General features: G+C 38.9%; 1 protein-coding gene across 2 annotated transcripts; it reads left to right on the top strand.

The window, feature by feature from the left end:
• Positions 1-34: 34 nt before the first annotated feature.
• On the top strand, positions 35-13,526 carry TDP2 (tyrosyl-DNA phosphodiesterase 2). 2 transcript variants are annotated; one of them, XM_063096897.1, is made up of 7 exons: positions 39-318; positions 409-494; positions 5,729-5,902; positions 6,562-6,653; positions 10,087-10,205; positions 11,608-11,778; positions 13,211-13,526. In XM_063096897.1, the coding sequence occupies exons 1-7, from the start codon at positions 154-156 to the stop codon at positions 13,490-13,492; spliced, it is 1,089 nt and encodes a 362-aa protein (XP_062952967.1). In that variant the 5' UTR covers positions 39-153; the 3' UTR covers positions 13,493-13,526. The 2 variants fall into 2 exon arrangements, with proteins under 2 accessions (XP_062952968.1, XP_062952967.1); XM_063096898.1 differs by lacking the exon at positions 11,608-11,778 and having other exon boundaries at positions 35-318.
• The last annotated feature ends 2,331 nt before the right edge of the window (positions 13,527-15,857 follow it).

Raw genomic sequence — 15,857 nt, 5'->3', positions numbered from 1 at the left:
CTGCCGCGCAGCCGCATCTGTTGCCCTTCGAGAGCGGAGCACGTTTCCCAGCCGGGCGGTTGACGTAGGAGCGCCGGGACGGCAGGCGCACGCGCAGAGCCGGGCGTCGGCTACTTGTCCCGCGTCACGGGGCGGTGAAGAGAAGGGAAGCGGATGGAGCCCGGGAGCGGTCCAGAGGATGGGTCGGAGGTGGCGCGGGAAGACGGAGAGCCCGAGGTGAAGAAGCGGCGACTTCTGTGTGTGGAGTTTGCTTCGGTCGCGAGTTGCGACGCCGCCGTGGCTCAGTGCTACTTAGCCGAGAACGACTGGGAGATGGAAGTAGGCTTTTGTTGTCTCTCACCTCCCGCTCCTTTACCTAGGTGGGTGGAGCTCCTAAGTCCCAACCTTGGGTCTCTCTTTCCTTTTCAGAGAGCGCTGAACTCCTACTTCGAGCCACCGCTGGTGGAGAGCGCCTCGGAAAGCCACCGTGAGACCCCCTCCGAGCCCGAGACGTGGTAAGCGGTGAGGGGAGCGGGGACCAGTCCTGGCGGAGGCGGTTTAACATGGGCGTGCGTTGGGGGGCCTGGGACCTGCCGTGGGGTTGGGAGGGCGCTGCTAAGAGGCGGAGGGCCGGTGTTGCCGCTGCTGCTTGGAGATGCCCCCAGCTGCGGGGCAAGCACTTCTCTCGGGAGGTCCAGACTATCACTTCGAACGTGATTTTGAGTCCCGGGAGGAAAAATCGGAAATGCAATTTTTGACTTGAATTATAGAAGTTGTGTAAATGAGAGGTTTGAAACAAATGAATGAGGCAAAAATCTTCTATTGAAAAATGGTAACTTGGAAGTCTCTTTGCTCCCCGTATTGTGTGTATTTGCTCTCCCCTGGCCAGCCAGAATAATAGTTTTGTTTTTGTTTTTTTAAAGAAAAATATGCACATCCGCTCCTGTTATTCCAATGCCACTCCCCAGTTCCTGCACTACTGCTCTAAGTCCTGATACCCTATACGTCCTTCTATGGTTTGGCCACTGCCGATCTTTACAGGTTCGTCTCCTGCCTTTCTTGTCCCACTGCAGGCATATCGAACTTTTTCCAGTGGGCCGTTGTATTAGTCGGGGTTCTCCAGAGAGACAGAATCAATAGGATAATTATAAATATATGAGAGGGGATTTATCAGAGTAATTAGCTCACGCCATTGGGAAGAAAAGTCCCACGATAGGCCCTCTGCAAACTGGATGCCGGTAGCATGGCTTAGGACAAGTCCAAAGGCCTCAAATCTAGGGAAGCCTATGGTGTCCTTGGTGTAAATCCTGGAACCCAAAGCTGAAGAGTCTTGAACTCTCCTGTCCATGGACAGGAGAGAAGAGTGTATCCCAGCTCCAGCGAATAGAGCTTTTTTTTTCTCTTTTGTTCTCTCCCGGCCCTAGGCGGATTGGATGGTTTGCACCTGCATTGAGGGCAAGTCTTTTCCACCCAGTCCAGTCCACTTAGGCTCTCATACTGATTTCTGCTGGAAACATCCTCATGGACACACCTAAAAAGATAGCTTTACCAGGTTTCTTGGCATTCCTTAATCTAATCAAGTTGGCACCTAGAATTTACCTTCACAGCCATTTTCTCTCATTTTTTAGTCTTTGTACAGATTTTTATTATCTCTGCCTGGAGCCTTTTCTTTCACCTTCCGTGCTAACTGATATTTATCTTAATGGCCTCAGCTTAGACATGACTATCTCCAGGAAGCTTTCCCTGATTCCCGAGTCTGGGTAGGGTTCCCCTTTCAGATTTTCCTGAAGCATCCCCTGTGACCCTTATCATAATAACTTAGTCTGTATTATAATTACTGCTTATTTCTTTGTATCTCTGTATAAATAGTCTTTACGAGACTGCACGTTTGGTAAAGACAGTATCTGTTTTATATATTGTTGAGTGCCCAAATCTAATACAATATTTGTCACATAATAGGCTCTCAGTAAATTTGTGCTGAATATATAAAGTTCTCTTAGCCATAGGAGTAGACTGTACAGTTTTTCTTAGTGCAGGTGCATTTCTCCCTTTGATCGTTCAGCTGCACTGGTTTACAGATGTGGTAGAACATTTCATTAGGCTCCTTTCTCTATTTACTTACCCTCTTGTTGGAGAATTGGCCACCCACCCACAGTGGTCTATCTCTGGCTCCCATGTTGTAATAACCAGAGCCAATTGAACTAGGAGGTGTTCACCTAACCCAAACTGGCCAGTCAGATCCTGTCTCCTGGGATTTCAAGAGAGTCAAGTCTCAATCTTCCTGGGGAGCTGGAACTGTAACATGTTAATTTAGTATCTGTGGGGATCTATTGCCATCCTTTTTTGTGCATGGGAAAGCTGAGAACAGTGGTCTTCAGAGAAAGAATGAAGCAGAGAAAAGGAGAATGCCCCTGCTTGCCCTTCTTTGGGCATGGCTGCATTCCTGCTTCTGGCTGTGACAAGTTTCTGTTTCCTTATAAATTTCCCTGTTTTGCTCAAACCAACCTGAGTTAGTGTCTGTTAGTAGGCAACAGACTAAACTGTAACCAATAAATTGGTACAAAGTAAGTGGATTCCCTGAAATGGGCCCTCAGAAAAAATGTGGATTGAACTGAGTAATGGTGGCATGGGGGACTGTTAGGAGTCAGGAGTCCTGTACCCCAGAATGGTAAATTGGCAAAAAAAACAAGCAAAGTGGTTGATTAAGCTGTGGTCTGTTGTCTCATAGAACTCAGATCGAGTGCCAATGAGAGTGAGGCTTTAAAGTTTAATCCACAGAGGAGAGAAAAAATGGGAAAGGGATAAGGTTCAGGGTGTTTCTAAGGCTTGCACATCCATGGAGCATGACCTTATTAGATTTTTGGTGATGGCTAAATGGAAGTAAAGGAAAAAAGGAAATTGATAGGAAGATTTTATGACCAGAAAAACTCAAGCCTGCTAAGCAGGGGCTTCGGTGATCTTAAACCAATGAGGCATGAGTCTCAGTTCTAAAGCAAATTCCTAGGATATCAGCAAAAAACTGAAATTGAACACTAAAGAGATTAGCCCCCTACATTGGAATCTATCTTTAGTGTTTCTCAGGAGATGTTGCTTTGCCTCCCACAGATTTGTCACCCCTTCTCCCCTGGGTGACGGAGCCGCCAAAGATTACTCAAAGCCCATCTCTTCTGAGCAGTGAGAAGCCCCAAAAAGGGGTGAATCTCCTGGAACCCTCAAGATAGAGGCACTCCTTCCATTTGGGAAATTAACCCCAAATTGGGGTTCTCTTCCCGCATTTATTCTCCAAACCAGGAAGTTATGGGAAGAGTACATAGGTGGGTTTTTTCTAAGTACTGTTTAACAAGTTTAACAATAGAAGCTGGTAACATTCACTAAGAAAAGCAAGGTGATGTTCCATAATGTAATTTTTCAAGAAGTTAAGTTGATCCATCAACAAAAGCTTGATCTTAGCAAACATTCTCTTCTTACAGCAATTTCCCAGTATCTTTACATATCAATCAGTAACCTGTCTGCCTTTGAGCCAGCAACCTTGCTGTGTTACAATTCTTTATCTTACAACAGAGACTATAGCCTGGGGAAAATTTCCTGTCCTTTGTAAGGTCAATATTTGAAACTGCAAGGCTTTGGAAAACCAGGCCCTGTGAAGTACGTTTGCTTTATGCATACTCCACAAGGAGAAACAAGGGAGATCCTCTTAAAACAGCTGTGCTGAATCATAGCTGCATATTAAAGTTACCTGGGGAATTTAAAAAATACTTTTCCAAGGCCCAACTCTCCAGAGATTATAATTTTATTAATCTGGAGTGGGGCTCATTTGTCTCTCAGAGGCTTTTTCTTTTTTTAAAAAAAAAGCTCCCCAGGTGATTCTAAGGTGGAACCAGCTTTGAGAGACCCTGTCCCAGAGCCTTGTTATTTATTACAAAGGGGAAAATCATAACTTTGCAATTGAGAAATCTGGTTGACATCACCTTAACCACTTGATGAAAGTTAACATCACCAGTATTGGGATGGATTTCTTACAGCTGCCTCCTGATATAATGCACCCTGGAAGATGTAATGTCATTCTGTGCTATGTGTTCTGTCAAAAAAAATGCATAACTTTAATCATGAGAAAATATCAGACAAACCCAGACTGAAGGACATTTTATAAAATAAATGGCTTTTATTCTTAAAAAATGTCAGTGTCATGAGAGGCAAAGACTGAGGAACTGTTCTGGATTAAAGGAAAATAAAAGAGACATGCCATCTAAATGCAACATGTAAATCCTGGATTAGGGCATGTTGTAGTCCATTTTGTTTTGCCATAACAGAAATACCTGAGACTGGGTAATTTATAAAGGAAAGAGGTTTATTTGGCTTACAATTCTGGGACAGCTGCATCTGGCATGGGCCTCAGGCTGCTTCTACTCATGGCGGAAAAGCGGCAGGCAGCTGGCGGGTACAAGCAGATCACATGGCAAGAGAGGAAGCAAGAGAGAGAGAGAAAGAGAGAGGAGGTGCCAGGGTCCTTTAAAACAACAAACTCTTACGGGAACTAATAGAGCGAGAACTCACTCATTAATCTCCCCTCCCCAAGGGAGAGCATTAATCCATTTATGAGGGATCCACCCATGTGACTCAATCAGTTTCCAACACTGCCACATTGGGGATCAGACTTCCACATGAGTCTTGGTGGGGACAACACATCCAACTCCATCAGGGCACTACTAGCACAATTGGCAACATTTGAATAGGTCTTTAAATTAGATAATATTGTATCAAGGATAATTTCTTGACTTTTCATAATCACATTAGGTATATATGTAAGTATGTCCTTGCTTTCAAGAAATACATACAAAAGTATTTAAGCAAATGTTTCAGAATAAAAAGAATAAAGCAAGTGAATATTAAGTAAAATGTTAACATTTGGGGAATCTGGGTGAAAGGTGTACAGGAATTCTTTTCACTGTTTTTGCAGTTCCGAAAGTCTGAAATTATTTCAAAATAAAAAGTTAAAATATTGCTATTAAATTTATTAAAATTATAAATTCAAAAATTTACATAAGTATACTTTATAAATGCTCAGTAGTGGTTGCCTTTTAATGTTTTGTCCTTCTATTCACATGTCTGGGGTCTTGATGGGGATGGCGGATGGTGGGGTAAGGTAGGACTGTGGACTAGAGAATGTATATGTGGCCTTTCCTGCATGGCAGTCTCAGGCTAGTTGGACTTCTCACATGGCAATTCAAGGTTCCTGGCCTGAATGGAAGCTGCAAGCCTTCTTATGACCAAACCTCATAAGTCCCAGAGTATGTTTTCCATTGTATTCTTTTGGTCAAGCAAGTCACTAAGGCCCAGATTCAAGGGGAAGGGTATTAAATTTCACCACTCAAAGAGGGAAGTAGCAAAGAATTTCCGGCCATTATTTATGTGCTGCAAATGGGATCTTATTTCAAATATGATTTAAAATGAATTCAAATAAATTTGGAAATCTTACATTTCTTAGTCTAACTTAGGGTCATAATTTATAAAATTATTTTAGTGGCACGTCATTGAAGGATAGTGAGTTGTCTATAACTATAAGTGAGCAATATTTGGATAACACAGTAAGAATCTTTTTCCTCAGTCATATGAGTTTTGCTCTTCTCTAGGTAGATACTTTTAGGGCTCTTTTTAAATTTATCTGTAAAATGAGGGCTAGAAGTACAAAATAATTCTTAATCAATTTATAGATTATTTGTGAAATTGTGTTTTATTCTGATATCACCAGTGTTGACCTAACCAATGAAGAAACAACTGATTCCAGTACTTCTAAAATCAGCTCTTCTGAAAATACTCAGCAAGAAAATGGCAGCATGTTCTCTTTCATTACCTGGAATATTGATGGATTGGATCTAAACAATCTGCAAGAGAGGGCTCGAGGGGTGTGTTCTTATTTAGCTTTGTAAGTATTATCACTTCTGTTTAATAGTATGGTGATAATATGTCCTAGGTATCTACAAAGTAACAGTTCAAGATTATGGGCTTTAAAAATAGACCTGAGTTCAAAGTTTAGCTCTGAGAAGAAAACATCTGAAAGAATTGAGGTGATTGCCCCTGAGAGCAGGATTGATGGTTGGGGTGGAGAGGGTATGCAAATTTTCGTTAGAAGCCTTCTAGTACTGTTTTACTTATTAAACTTTGTATATAATTACTGCTATAAAATGAAAATTACCAAAAATGTCTGGTTTTGCCCATATTGGCTCTGTGACCTTGGGCAAATGACTTAAGTTCTGGTTTTCTTCACGGTGGATAATAACTGCTTCAAGAGGACTGAAAGCATCTTTTAGAGTATAGGACCATTGTAGGCTCTCAATGTAATGGTTTCTATTGTCAGTCATTCCAGTTCTTTTTAGTGTGATCCTTATAATACAGATCTTAAATAGCACAGATATTTGTCATTTTATAGTTATCAAAGATTGGTGTAAATATTGAACATTAGGTACCCTAGAGGGTAATAGTTTTGTGTTTGTTTCCCTTAATGTTGTGGAATTGCCTTCAATGAGGTAGCTGAAAATGAAATATTATACTTGGTGTTCCTCATAAATTGATGTTTTTAACTAGGTACAGCCCAGATGTGGTATTTCTACAGGAAGTTATACCCCCATATTATAGTTACCTAAAGAAGAGAACAAGTAATTATGAGATTATTACAGGTAACAATTTTCCTGTTATTTAACTTGTCTTTTTCTTTGAAAAATAGATCAATGAAAACGATAATGTTAGCCTATTGGAATATAGAGAAGAAAAAGCACAAGTAAGTTTAAGAAAAACAAGACACCGAATATTGAAGAAATTGTAGGAGAATACTTTATATAGCTTAATGTTAATAAATGTGAACAGATGGTTGAAATGGATGATTTTTCAGGAAAATATAAATTAAAATTTGATGCACTGATTAGCATTTTGGTGAAATTCAATTGTTAAAAATTTTAAGTGTGATAATCACATTGTGGTTATGCCTTTTTAAAAAGGCTTTATCTTGGGCCGAGCCCGTGGCACACTCGGGAGAGTGCTGCGCTGGGAGCATGGCGACGCTCCCGCCACGGGTTTGGATCCTGTATAGGAATGGCCGGTGCACTCACTGGCTGAGTGCCGGTCATGAAGAAGACCAAAAAATAAATAAATAAATAAATAAAAATAAAAATAAAAAGGCTTTATCTTTATTAATTCCTTCTTATTTATTTTTTTGTTCTTTATAAAACTTTTTGTCCTGAGTAATTTAGTTTTTTGTTTTTGCTAAGTACATTTAAAGTACAGCTTTGGCCACATCTCATGATTTTCATATATAATTCTTTCTTTGACTTTTACATAGTATGTGATTTTTTTTTTCTGTGTCTACAAAAAAGAAGGAATAGTATGTGATTTTTAATTTGAATTTGCTCTTTAATTCAAAATTGCTAAGGTGAGTGTTCTTTCAGTTTCTGTGTCTCTCTCTTCTTTGTAGGACTTCTTTTATGCATTCTCTTCAGAATTCTTTTTGCTTCTCCTGTTTTGGATTTCTTGTTTTCTGAGTCCCATGCTTCCCTCCACCTTGGATTACTTCCTCATTTTATTAGAGTACCTTCTCTTAATTAATTTTTAATACGTAGTAAATGTGTAGTGAAGTTTTTGAATCCTAGCTATTTGAAAGTGCCTGTGTTCTAGCATTGTAGCTGATTGATAGTTATGGAACGGACTCAGCAAGGAAGCAGTTGGCACTCAGAGGGTTGGAGAGTCAGGTATTTTATTACTCCGGCAGGCCCAGACGAGCAAATGCTTCAAAATCTGGACCCCAAGCTAGGTTTTACAAGGCTTTTATAGGCAGACGTTTCAAGATTCTTTTAAGTTTTGTTCTCTCAGCATTCATGTAGCCAGTACAGTAGTCCATGTGATAAGCAAGCACATTTACAAAAGCGGGAGTACGAGCAGTTGATAATCAGTAAAGCTGATACAATAAGCAAGTTCTGTTTTAAAGGCAAAACAAGCTACTGAAAGAATTAATTTTGTATTTTTCCAACAATAGTTTAGCTGGACATAGATTCCTAGGTAGGAAGTCATTTTCCCACAGAATTTTGAAGGCATTGGTTTAGTGTATTCAAGTTTCTATTTTTAATGATAAGTCTCATTCCATTCTAATTCTTGTTCTTTTCTTTTTTCCTATCTCTGGAAGCTTTGAGGGTCTTATTTTTAGACCTAGTGTTGTCTGGGTCTTTTTTTCATTTATTGTGCTGACTGCTTGGTGGGAACTTTGGCTCCTCGGAAAACTTCTGTTCTGAAAAATCCTTTTCTTTCCCTCTCCCTCCCTCCCCCTCTTTACCCCTCTCCCCCTCCCTCCCCTTCTTTACCCCTCTCCCCCTCTCTCCCCCCTTTCTCTCCCTCTCCCCCTTCTCTCCCTCTCCCCCCCTCTCCCCTCTTTCTCCCCCTCTCCTTCGTTCCCTCTCCCCCTTCCTCTCCTCTCCTCCCCTCTCCTCCCCTCCCCTCTCCTCTCCTCCCCTCCCCTCTATTTCCCTCTCCTCTCCTCATCTCCTTCCTGCTTTCCTCCCTTCCCACACCTCTTCTTTCACTTTTCTCCTTTTCCCTTCCTTTCACTTCTTGTTCTTTCCTTTTCCTTTCTCTCCCTTTCTTTCCCTCCCTCCATTTTTTACAATTTCTTTACCCCTCCCTTTTTCAGTGGACTTCTTGGGTTGATCCCTTAATGTTCATATAAAGATATTCTCTGACTATCTGTTCTACTGTATACTGTCTTGTTTATGACATATTCTTCTTGGTTTATAGATGCAATATTTTATCTCTGAGGACATCTTTTTTATTAGTTTTCTGTTTGTTTAGGTTTTAATATTCTTCTCTACACTGTTTTCATTTCTTTCTTTTTGTTTGTTTTGGTTATGCTGTGTCATCGTATGTTAGTGTCTATCACGTCATGTTAGACTTGTTCCTTAAAACAGTAGGTCTATAGCTTAATACCCCTGAGCAAGGCTAGGTATAGGTAGTGTGCCTCACCAGAGGTGGGGAAGGGATTGATTTTGGAACAAACTGCTTGTTCATTGGGGGAGATACCCATCTGTCAGTGTGTCTATATATAAAGGCCTTTAATCTGAGGCCATTCAGGTTTTTTTTAAAAAAGTAATCTTTTAGCTTTCTGTTTTCTGGGTGTTAGGTGTGGTGTGCTTGTTTGCCTACCTGCTAGAAGCAGGTAAGAGGAACGGAGCTGAGGCCCCCTCTCTTGTGTAGGTACATTTTCACTTAATTCCTGTTTTCAGTCACACATCTCAACTTATTCCCCTACCATCCCTCCTATAACACACACACCTCTCCCAGCAGCTGGTGACTAGAGCCTCTAAAATTCAATTTCTTTATAAACCTATAGCCTCCTGTTAGTAGAAGGGTGATCACTTGGCTGTAAGGAGAAGCGGGGGACACCTGGGAGGTGTTTAACCCTATATGCAGACTTTGAACTGGCCATCCTGTTCTTAGCTCAGCACCTTACCTTTTACGGTAACTTTGTGTTTGAGGACTAAGTATTTCCAGGCCGTGGTGGGAAAAATATGCTTGCTTCCAGTTCATGGTTCTCTGCTACAGGCACTCAAGTGGTTTCCCCCTGTTTGATAAACCAGTTACCACTTCTCTATCTGTTTTCTGCAAAACTGTTGGAAGCTTTCATTTACTGCTCTTCTATTCTTATTCTCTTCTTCTTGCAGATATATATATTTCTAAATTTTTTATTTATGTACTATGATTTTTCTGATGCTTACAGCATGAGAAGTAGTAAATTCATATCAGTTGTCTCAGTTTAAGTCTCATCTACTCTGTCAGAAATTTCTCAAATTTTCTCATTTGATATTGGCAGCATTAACTTTTTGGCATTTTTATACATTTGTTTTTATGTTTCTTCCATATTTCCAGTTAAATTTTGGGAGGGGGCAGGTAAACATATGGACTTAGTTGGCCACCTTGAACTATTATGAAATAATAGTTTACTTCAAAGGTTTAGATCCATTTAAATATCAGTTACTTGTTTGTTATAAAATCTTCAGTAAAGGAACTTGTGGTAAACTGAAAATGCCCTCTACCTTCTCAATCTAAATTCTTTTCCATAAACCTTTGAAGGTCATGAAGAAGGATATTTCACAGCCATAATGTTGAAGAAATCAAGAATGAAACTAAAAAGCCAAGAGATTATTCCTTTTCCAGATACCAAAATGATGAGAAACCTTTTGTGTGTGCATGTAAGTAATTTTTAAAAGTTGACTTTTTAAAAAAAAGAATAGACTTTTTTTTATGGTTCCATGTTGTTGTCTTTTTAAAAAAAAAAAAATTGCCTTTAGAGAAAAATTTGCTCCTTACATATAGATTCTCTTAAATAGTCTTCAAAGGCTGGTCAGTTGGCTCAGTTGGTAGAGTGTGGTGTGAACATCAAGGTTGAAGATTCGGATCCCCATATTGGACAGCTACCAAAAAAAACAAAAAAAGTCTTAACTTTGCAAATTAACTTTTTACATGAATTCTAAATATAGACAAACATATAAAAATAGAGTTCTTAATCTATTAGATGTTTTCCTAAGAATATTTTAGAGTTTGCTAACATTCTACATTTGCTTCCTAAAGTAAATAAAGTGTTTTACTCTGTGTTCTATACATGGTATTGTGTTGTACTCTGTAAGGCTTACAAAAATGAATCAAATAGATCCTGTTCTCATACAGTTTACAGATTAGTAAGGGAGAGATGTATATATATAGTAACTAAAGTATAGGAAAGGCATAAGTGCAACAGGAGAGGTGTAAATGATGTCTGGAAGTTTAGAGAAAGGAGAGATGACTTTTAGCCAGATTACTAACTGAGGGTTTCATAAAGGAAGTGATATTTGAATTGGGCCCTGAAAAATACAGAAGATGTAGACATTAAGAAGAGTTCAGATGGAGAAACCACCATGAGCCAACTTTTGCAAGTTGCAGGAAGCGTATTTGTATGGGTATGAATGAGCATTGTATTCAGTTGGGTGTAGAGTACACAAAGGGAGTAGTGTTACAAGAGGTTGAAAAGTAAGTATGATGCAGATTATAGAAGAGCTTGAACGCCTAGTATGAAAGAATTGGACTTGATTCTGCCAGCAGTTGGTGTAATGACAGATCTTTTATTTTTGGTAGATCATTGAAAATGGTAGATTATTTTCATTAATTGAATTAACTGACCATTTTTGAGAACCTGTGTGCCAGGCCCTTAATAATATAACAATAAACAAGAACCATCTCTGCTTGCAAATGACTTGTGGCTTTGTAGGAGGGAAATGATTGTTCTAATTCAGTCTAGGGGACTTTAAAAGCAGTCTGTCCAGCAGGCTGTAGAAGTGTAGAAGAGAGAGCCACTGACAGCCCGGGGACATTGGGGAAGGACCCACAGTGGAGGTGACATCTGGGTTAGATCATCCTTGCTAAGCAGTCTTCTTTGGGGGCAGGGTTAGCACCTTATACTACTTTTGACCCAGAGAGATGGGCACAGTGCTGATTATACTGTTTCAGTTTAGTAAATATATACCAGTTGACTGAACAATCTTCTGATTCTGTTATGAAAGTTCAGCATTACTGGTCAGTGGGCAGTTTTAACAGTTGTAATTATTAATCCTGTTGCAGGTGAGTGTGTCGGGTAATGAACTTTGCCTTATGACTTCCCATTTGGAGAGCACCAGAGGGCATGCAAAGGAACGAATGAATCAGTTAAAAATGGTTTTGAAGAAGATGCAAGAGGCACCAGACTCTGCTACAGTTATATTTGCTGGAGATACAAATTTAAGGGATCAAGAAGTGAGTTATGAAGTCAGTTCAGTGTTTGGTGGCAGATTATTGCTATAGAAAGTAATTTAGGTTTCTTTGACCAAAGATGTTAAAACTAGGACCTTTAGTCACTCAAAATGTATAAGTCGCCTTGCAAATGCAATTCAGCAAATATTTTTTTAGCCTGTGCTGTATGCCTAGGGGCAGGAGAGGCTCTTGCATTATTGGGAGAAAACAAATACTGCATGTGAAATAGCACAAAACAGTATGTATGTTGGATTAACAAGAAGGCATATAGAGAAAATAATTAGAAGAGTTTAGAAACAGTTGAGTTTATTTGAAAGGAACAGAAAGATTTGACCATGAGAGCTGTCCTTAACTCTCTTCCTTCTTAGATTTCCTTTTTTTTTTTTTTTTGGCTTTTATCAACCTTTTTTACTCCTTTTTCCTGCCACTACCATGCCCAGGTCTGAAAGGTCTCTTTCCCCTTAGTTCAATTGAGATATATTAGGGTTTTTTAGGACCTCAAAAAATTAAACATAGAATTACTTAGGTATGTACCCAAAAGCAAGGATTTGAACAGATATTTGTATACCCATGTTCATAGCAAAATTATTCACAATAACCAAAAGGTAGAAGCAGCCCGAGTTTCACTGATAGATGAATGGATAAACTAATTGTGGTATGCACATACAATGGAATGTTACTCAGCCTTAAAAAGGAAGGAGATTTTGACACATGCTACAACATGGATAAATCTTAAAGACATTTGGCTAAGCAAATGAAGTCAATCAAAAAAGGAAAAAATATTATGACTCTTACATGAATTTCCTAAACCAGTCAGATTCACAGAGACAGAAAGTAGAATGGTTGGTACTAGGGACTTGCTGATAAAGGAGTAATGAACTAGTGTTTAGTGGATAGAGAGTTTCAGTTGGGAAAGATGAAAAAATTCTGGAGATGGATGGTGGCGATGGTCGCACAACAGCATGAATGTACTTAAAGCCGGAGAACTGTTCACTTAAAAATGGTTAAAATGATAAGTTTTATGTTGTATGTTGTACCACACACAAATTTTTTTAGCCCTTGGAGTGTGCATTCTTCCTGGAGAAAGAAGAATTAATCCTTAGTAAAGTTCACATAAAATTGTGAAGGCAGTTGGCATTATTGCATCATGTAAATGCTACACTTCTAAATTTGTAGACTCAAGTAAGAGTGTCAGTTTTGCCTTCTTTTCATTTGAGTTCATTTTTTAAAAACTACTAAAAGCAGTAACTGAGGCCATGAGTGTTCAGCCCTCTGAGTTTTATCTACACACAAAGTTAGGGACCTATTTATGGCAGAAGAGAAAGGGAAGATCCCAAACCTTTTTGGCTATCTTGATATTTTTGTATTATCTACTTATTCCTTACAGAGGTGTCTTTGCTATTTCCACCTTACAGAGTATTCTTTTTCTTTTCAGGTTACCAAATGTGGTGGTTTACCCAATGACATTTTGGATGTCTGGGAGTTTTTGGGCAAACCTAAGCATTGCCAGTATACATGGGATACACAAATGAACTCTAATCTTGGAATAACTGCTACTTGTAAACTTCGTTTTGATAGAATATTTTTCAGAGCAGCAGCAGAAGAGGGCCACATTATTCCCCGAAGTTTGGACCTCCTTGGGTTGGAAAAACTGGACTGTGGTAGATTTCCTAGTGATCACTGGGGTCTTCTGTGCAACTTAGATGTAATATTGTGAAATGCTTTTCAAATACAAATTTTAAATGTTCTGAGTGGTTTTATTCTGGATTTTTGAAAATATAATTTCTACATGTCTGGAAAGGTAGGTTTAATATGGAGGAATTAATATATTAGATCATGGTAAAGGAAAAAAGAAAACAACTGTGATTTTATCTTGTGGATTGTGTCCTCAAAATTCAGGATTGAAAATGTTTATTTAAACTAAAGCATGCTGGTGTTCACAATGTGAGTCCTTTTAATGAAAGGGCACAAAATCTGTCATAGCTTTTTATTTGGCAGTTGGCTGGTACCAGGATCCAAACCTTTGACCTTAGTGTTACAAGTCCACACTCTAACCAGCCAGCCCCGACATGGTTAACAGTGCTCGTAGATGCCAGTTGGATTCCAAGTAGGGACTCTAGTCTGATCTTTATTACTTATTTTTTCAATCAGGCACCAAAATAGTTAATATTTTAAATAAGTCTTTAAAAGAAAAAATAAGAGGTTACTGAGTCCTTAGGACTGTATCTTTTACTTTCCAAATTGAGTTAATCTTAAATGAAGAAGCCATGATCATCTATAGTTAAGTAGATGACAACTTTCCTACATCAGACTTTATTTTTGTCATTCAGCTAACATACATGATTGGTAAGCTATAAATGAAACTCTCTGATTTAAAATTCCTTAACTACTTTTTTTTTTTTTTTTTTGTCTTTTTCGTGACCGGCACTCAGCCAGTGCACCGGCCATTCTCATATAGGATCCGAACCTGCGGCGGGAGCGTCGCCGCGCTCCCAGTGCCACACTCTCCCGAGTGCTCCACGGGCTCGGCCCTACTTTTTTGATTTATGTTTTAGTTATGTCACCAACAGGGGCAAAGTTAGGGTTGGTAATGATTAAAATCAGTGTTTAGTACCATGAGACTTTATTTCTAAGAGAAAAATAAATGCATAAAGAGAAATAGCCTTTTAGTTTTGCTACTTGTAAAATGGAAATGTTTTACAGGAAGTGAATAAAGAGTACTTTTAAATGTGCTTTAAAGAAAAAAATTTTTCCCCACAAGAGAAACGTACTTTAAATAAATAATTTTACTTGTTTATAGTTTGTTTTAGTGTTTTTGTGTCCATGATGGGTTAAAGTTTTTTACTTGCTTCCTGTTTCTGTTTCCACTGCTGCTATTTCCCCTTTGTGTGGAAGAAAATGGCTTTCCATGTTACTTCTCACCCCACCAAGAATTACCAAGAATATATATGCTTCCTTAGTATAAAAAGAAGAAAGTCAGTGGGAGTAATTAGAATGAGAAGTGACAGAACTTTTATTTTCATCAGGAGTGCCAAAATTAACTAAAACACCTGAAAACAATTTGTATGCACAATATTCCCTTTGTAGTGACAATGGAAAGGAGTTTTATATATTAAACATAATTTTAACTCATTAAAAAGTGAGAATTGATGTTAATATTTCAGTAGCATACTTTATGGAGGTAATACATTTCTGTGGGAAAAGGATGGTTCTGGCATAAATTGCTTATTCATTTGGAAGAATTATGTTAGAAGAACCCCACATTGGGCTGGCCAGTTAGTTGGTTAGAGTATGGCACTGATAATACCGAGGGCCAAGGTTTAATCCCTGTGCTGGTCAGCTGCCAAAAACCAAAAAACCTGAAAAACCTCACATTGCAAAAAAAAAATCTAGATAGGTAAATGTCCAAATATAAAAAGTAAAATATGCGGTGTGGTACATTAGATCAGATAAAGGATTGTCAAATTATTTTAAAACCATGAAAGTATCATTTCCTTTATATAATTTGCAGCATCCACATGAAATACCTTCCAGTTTACTGCTTAGAGTGACAAAATCTAAGAAAGAAGTTTTAAGTGAGATGAGTAGGAACAATCAAACCACTTTTAGTCTGCTTTCGTGGGCAATAGTTCTTAAGCAATGAAAGAATTAAGAACTTACAAATTTGCCTTTTTTTTTTTTTAAGATGACTGGTAAGGGGATCTTAACCCTTGACTTGGTGTAGTCCGCACCATGCTCTCCCAAGTGAGCCAACCGGCCATCCCTATATAGGGATCTGAACCCGTGGCCTTGGTGTTATCAGCACCACACTCTCCCAAGTGAGCCAGGGGCCGGCCCTCTAATTTACATTATCTTAAGTTTTTACTTTGAATCTTCAAAAGTTTTTTCAGTGTAGTAGCTCGAGCTTCTTGGTGAAATTGCAATTCAGAATCTTAACACAGTCATACACTGTGTTAGGGATGTTTCAGTCAATGGTGGACTGCGTGTGCGATGGTGCCTAAACCATATAGCCTAGGTGTGTAGTAGGCTGTACTATGTAGATTTGTGTAAGTATACTATGATGTTCACAGAAACACAAAATC

This window comes from Cynocephalus volans, chromosome 5, assembly GCF_027409185.1.
Source record: "Cynocephalus volans isolate mCynVol1 chromosome 5, mCynVol1.pri, whole genome shotgun sequence".
NCBI classification, from domain to species: domain Eukaryota; kingdom Metazoa; phylum Chordata; class Mammalia; order Dermoptera; family Cynocephalidae; genus Cynocephalus; species Cynocephalus volans.
Note: the sequence above shows the minus strand (reverse complement) of the source record. Positions and strands in the feature narration are given on the sequence as shown.

Excerpts from the sequence above, each read along its gene's own strand:
- TDP2 (XM_063096897.1), top strand. The coding sequence starts at position 154 with ATGGAGCCCGGGAGCGGTCCAGAGGATGGGTCGGAGGTGGCGCGGGAA. Across the intron at positions 495-5,728 it reads CCCTCCGAGCCCGAGACGTG|TGTTGACCTAACCAATGAAG; the intron begins GTAAGCGGTGAG and ends TGATATCACCAG. Across the intron at positions 10,206-11,607 it reads GAAACCTTTTGTGTGTGCAT|GTGAGTGTGTCGGGTAATGA; the intron begins GTAAGTAATTTT and ends ATCCTGTTGCAG.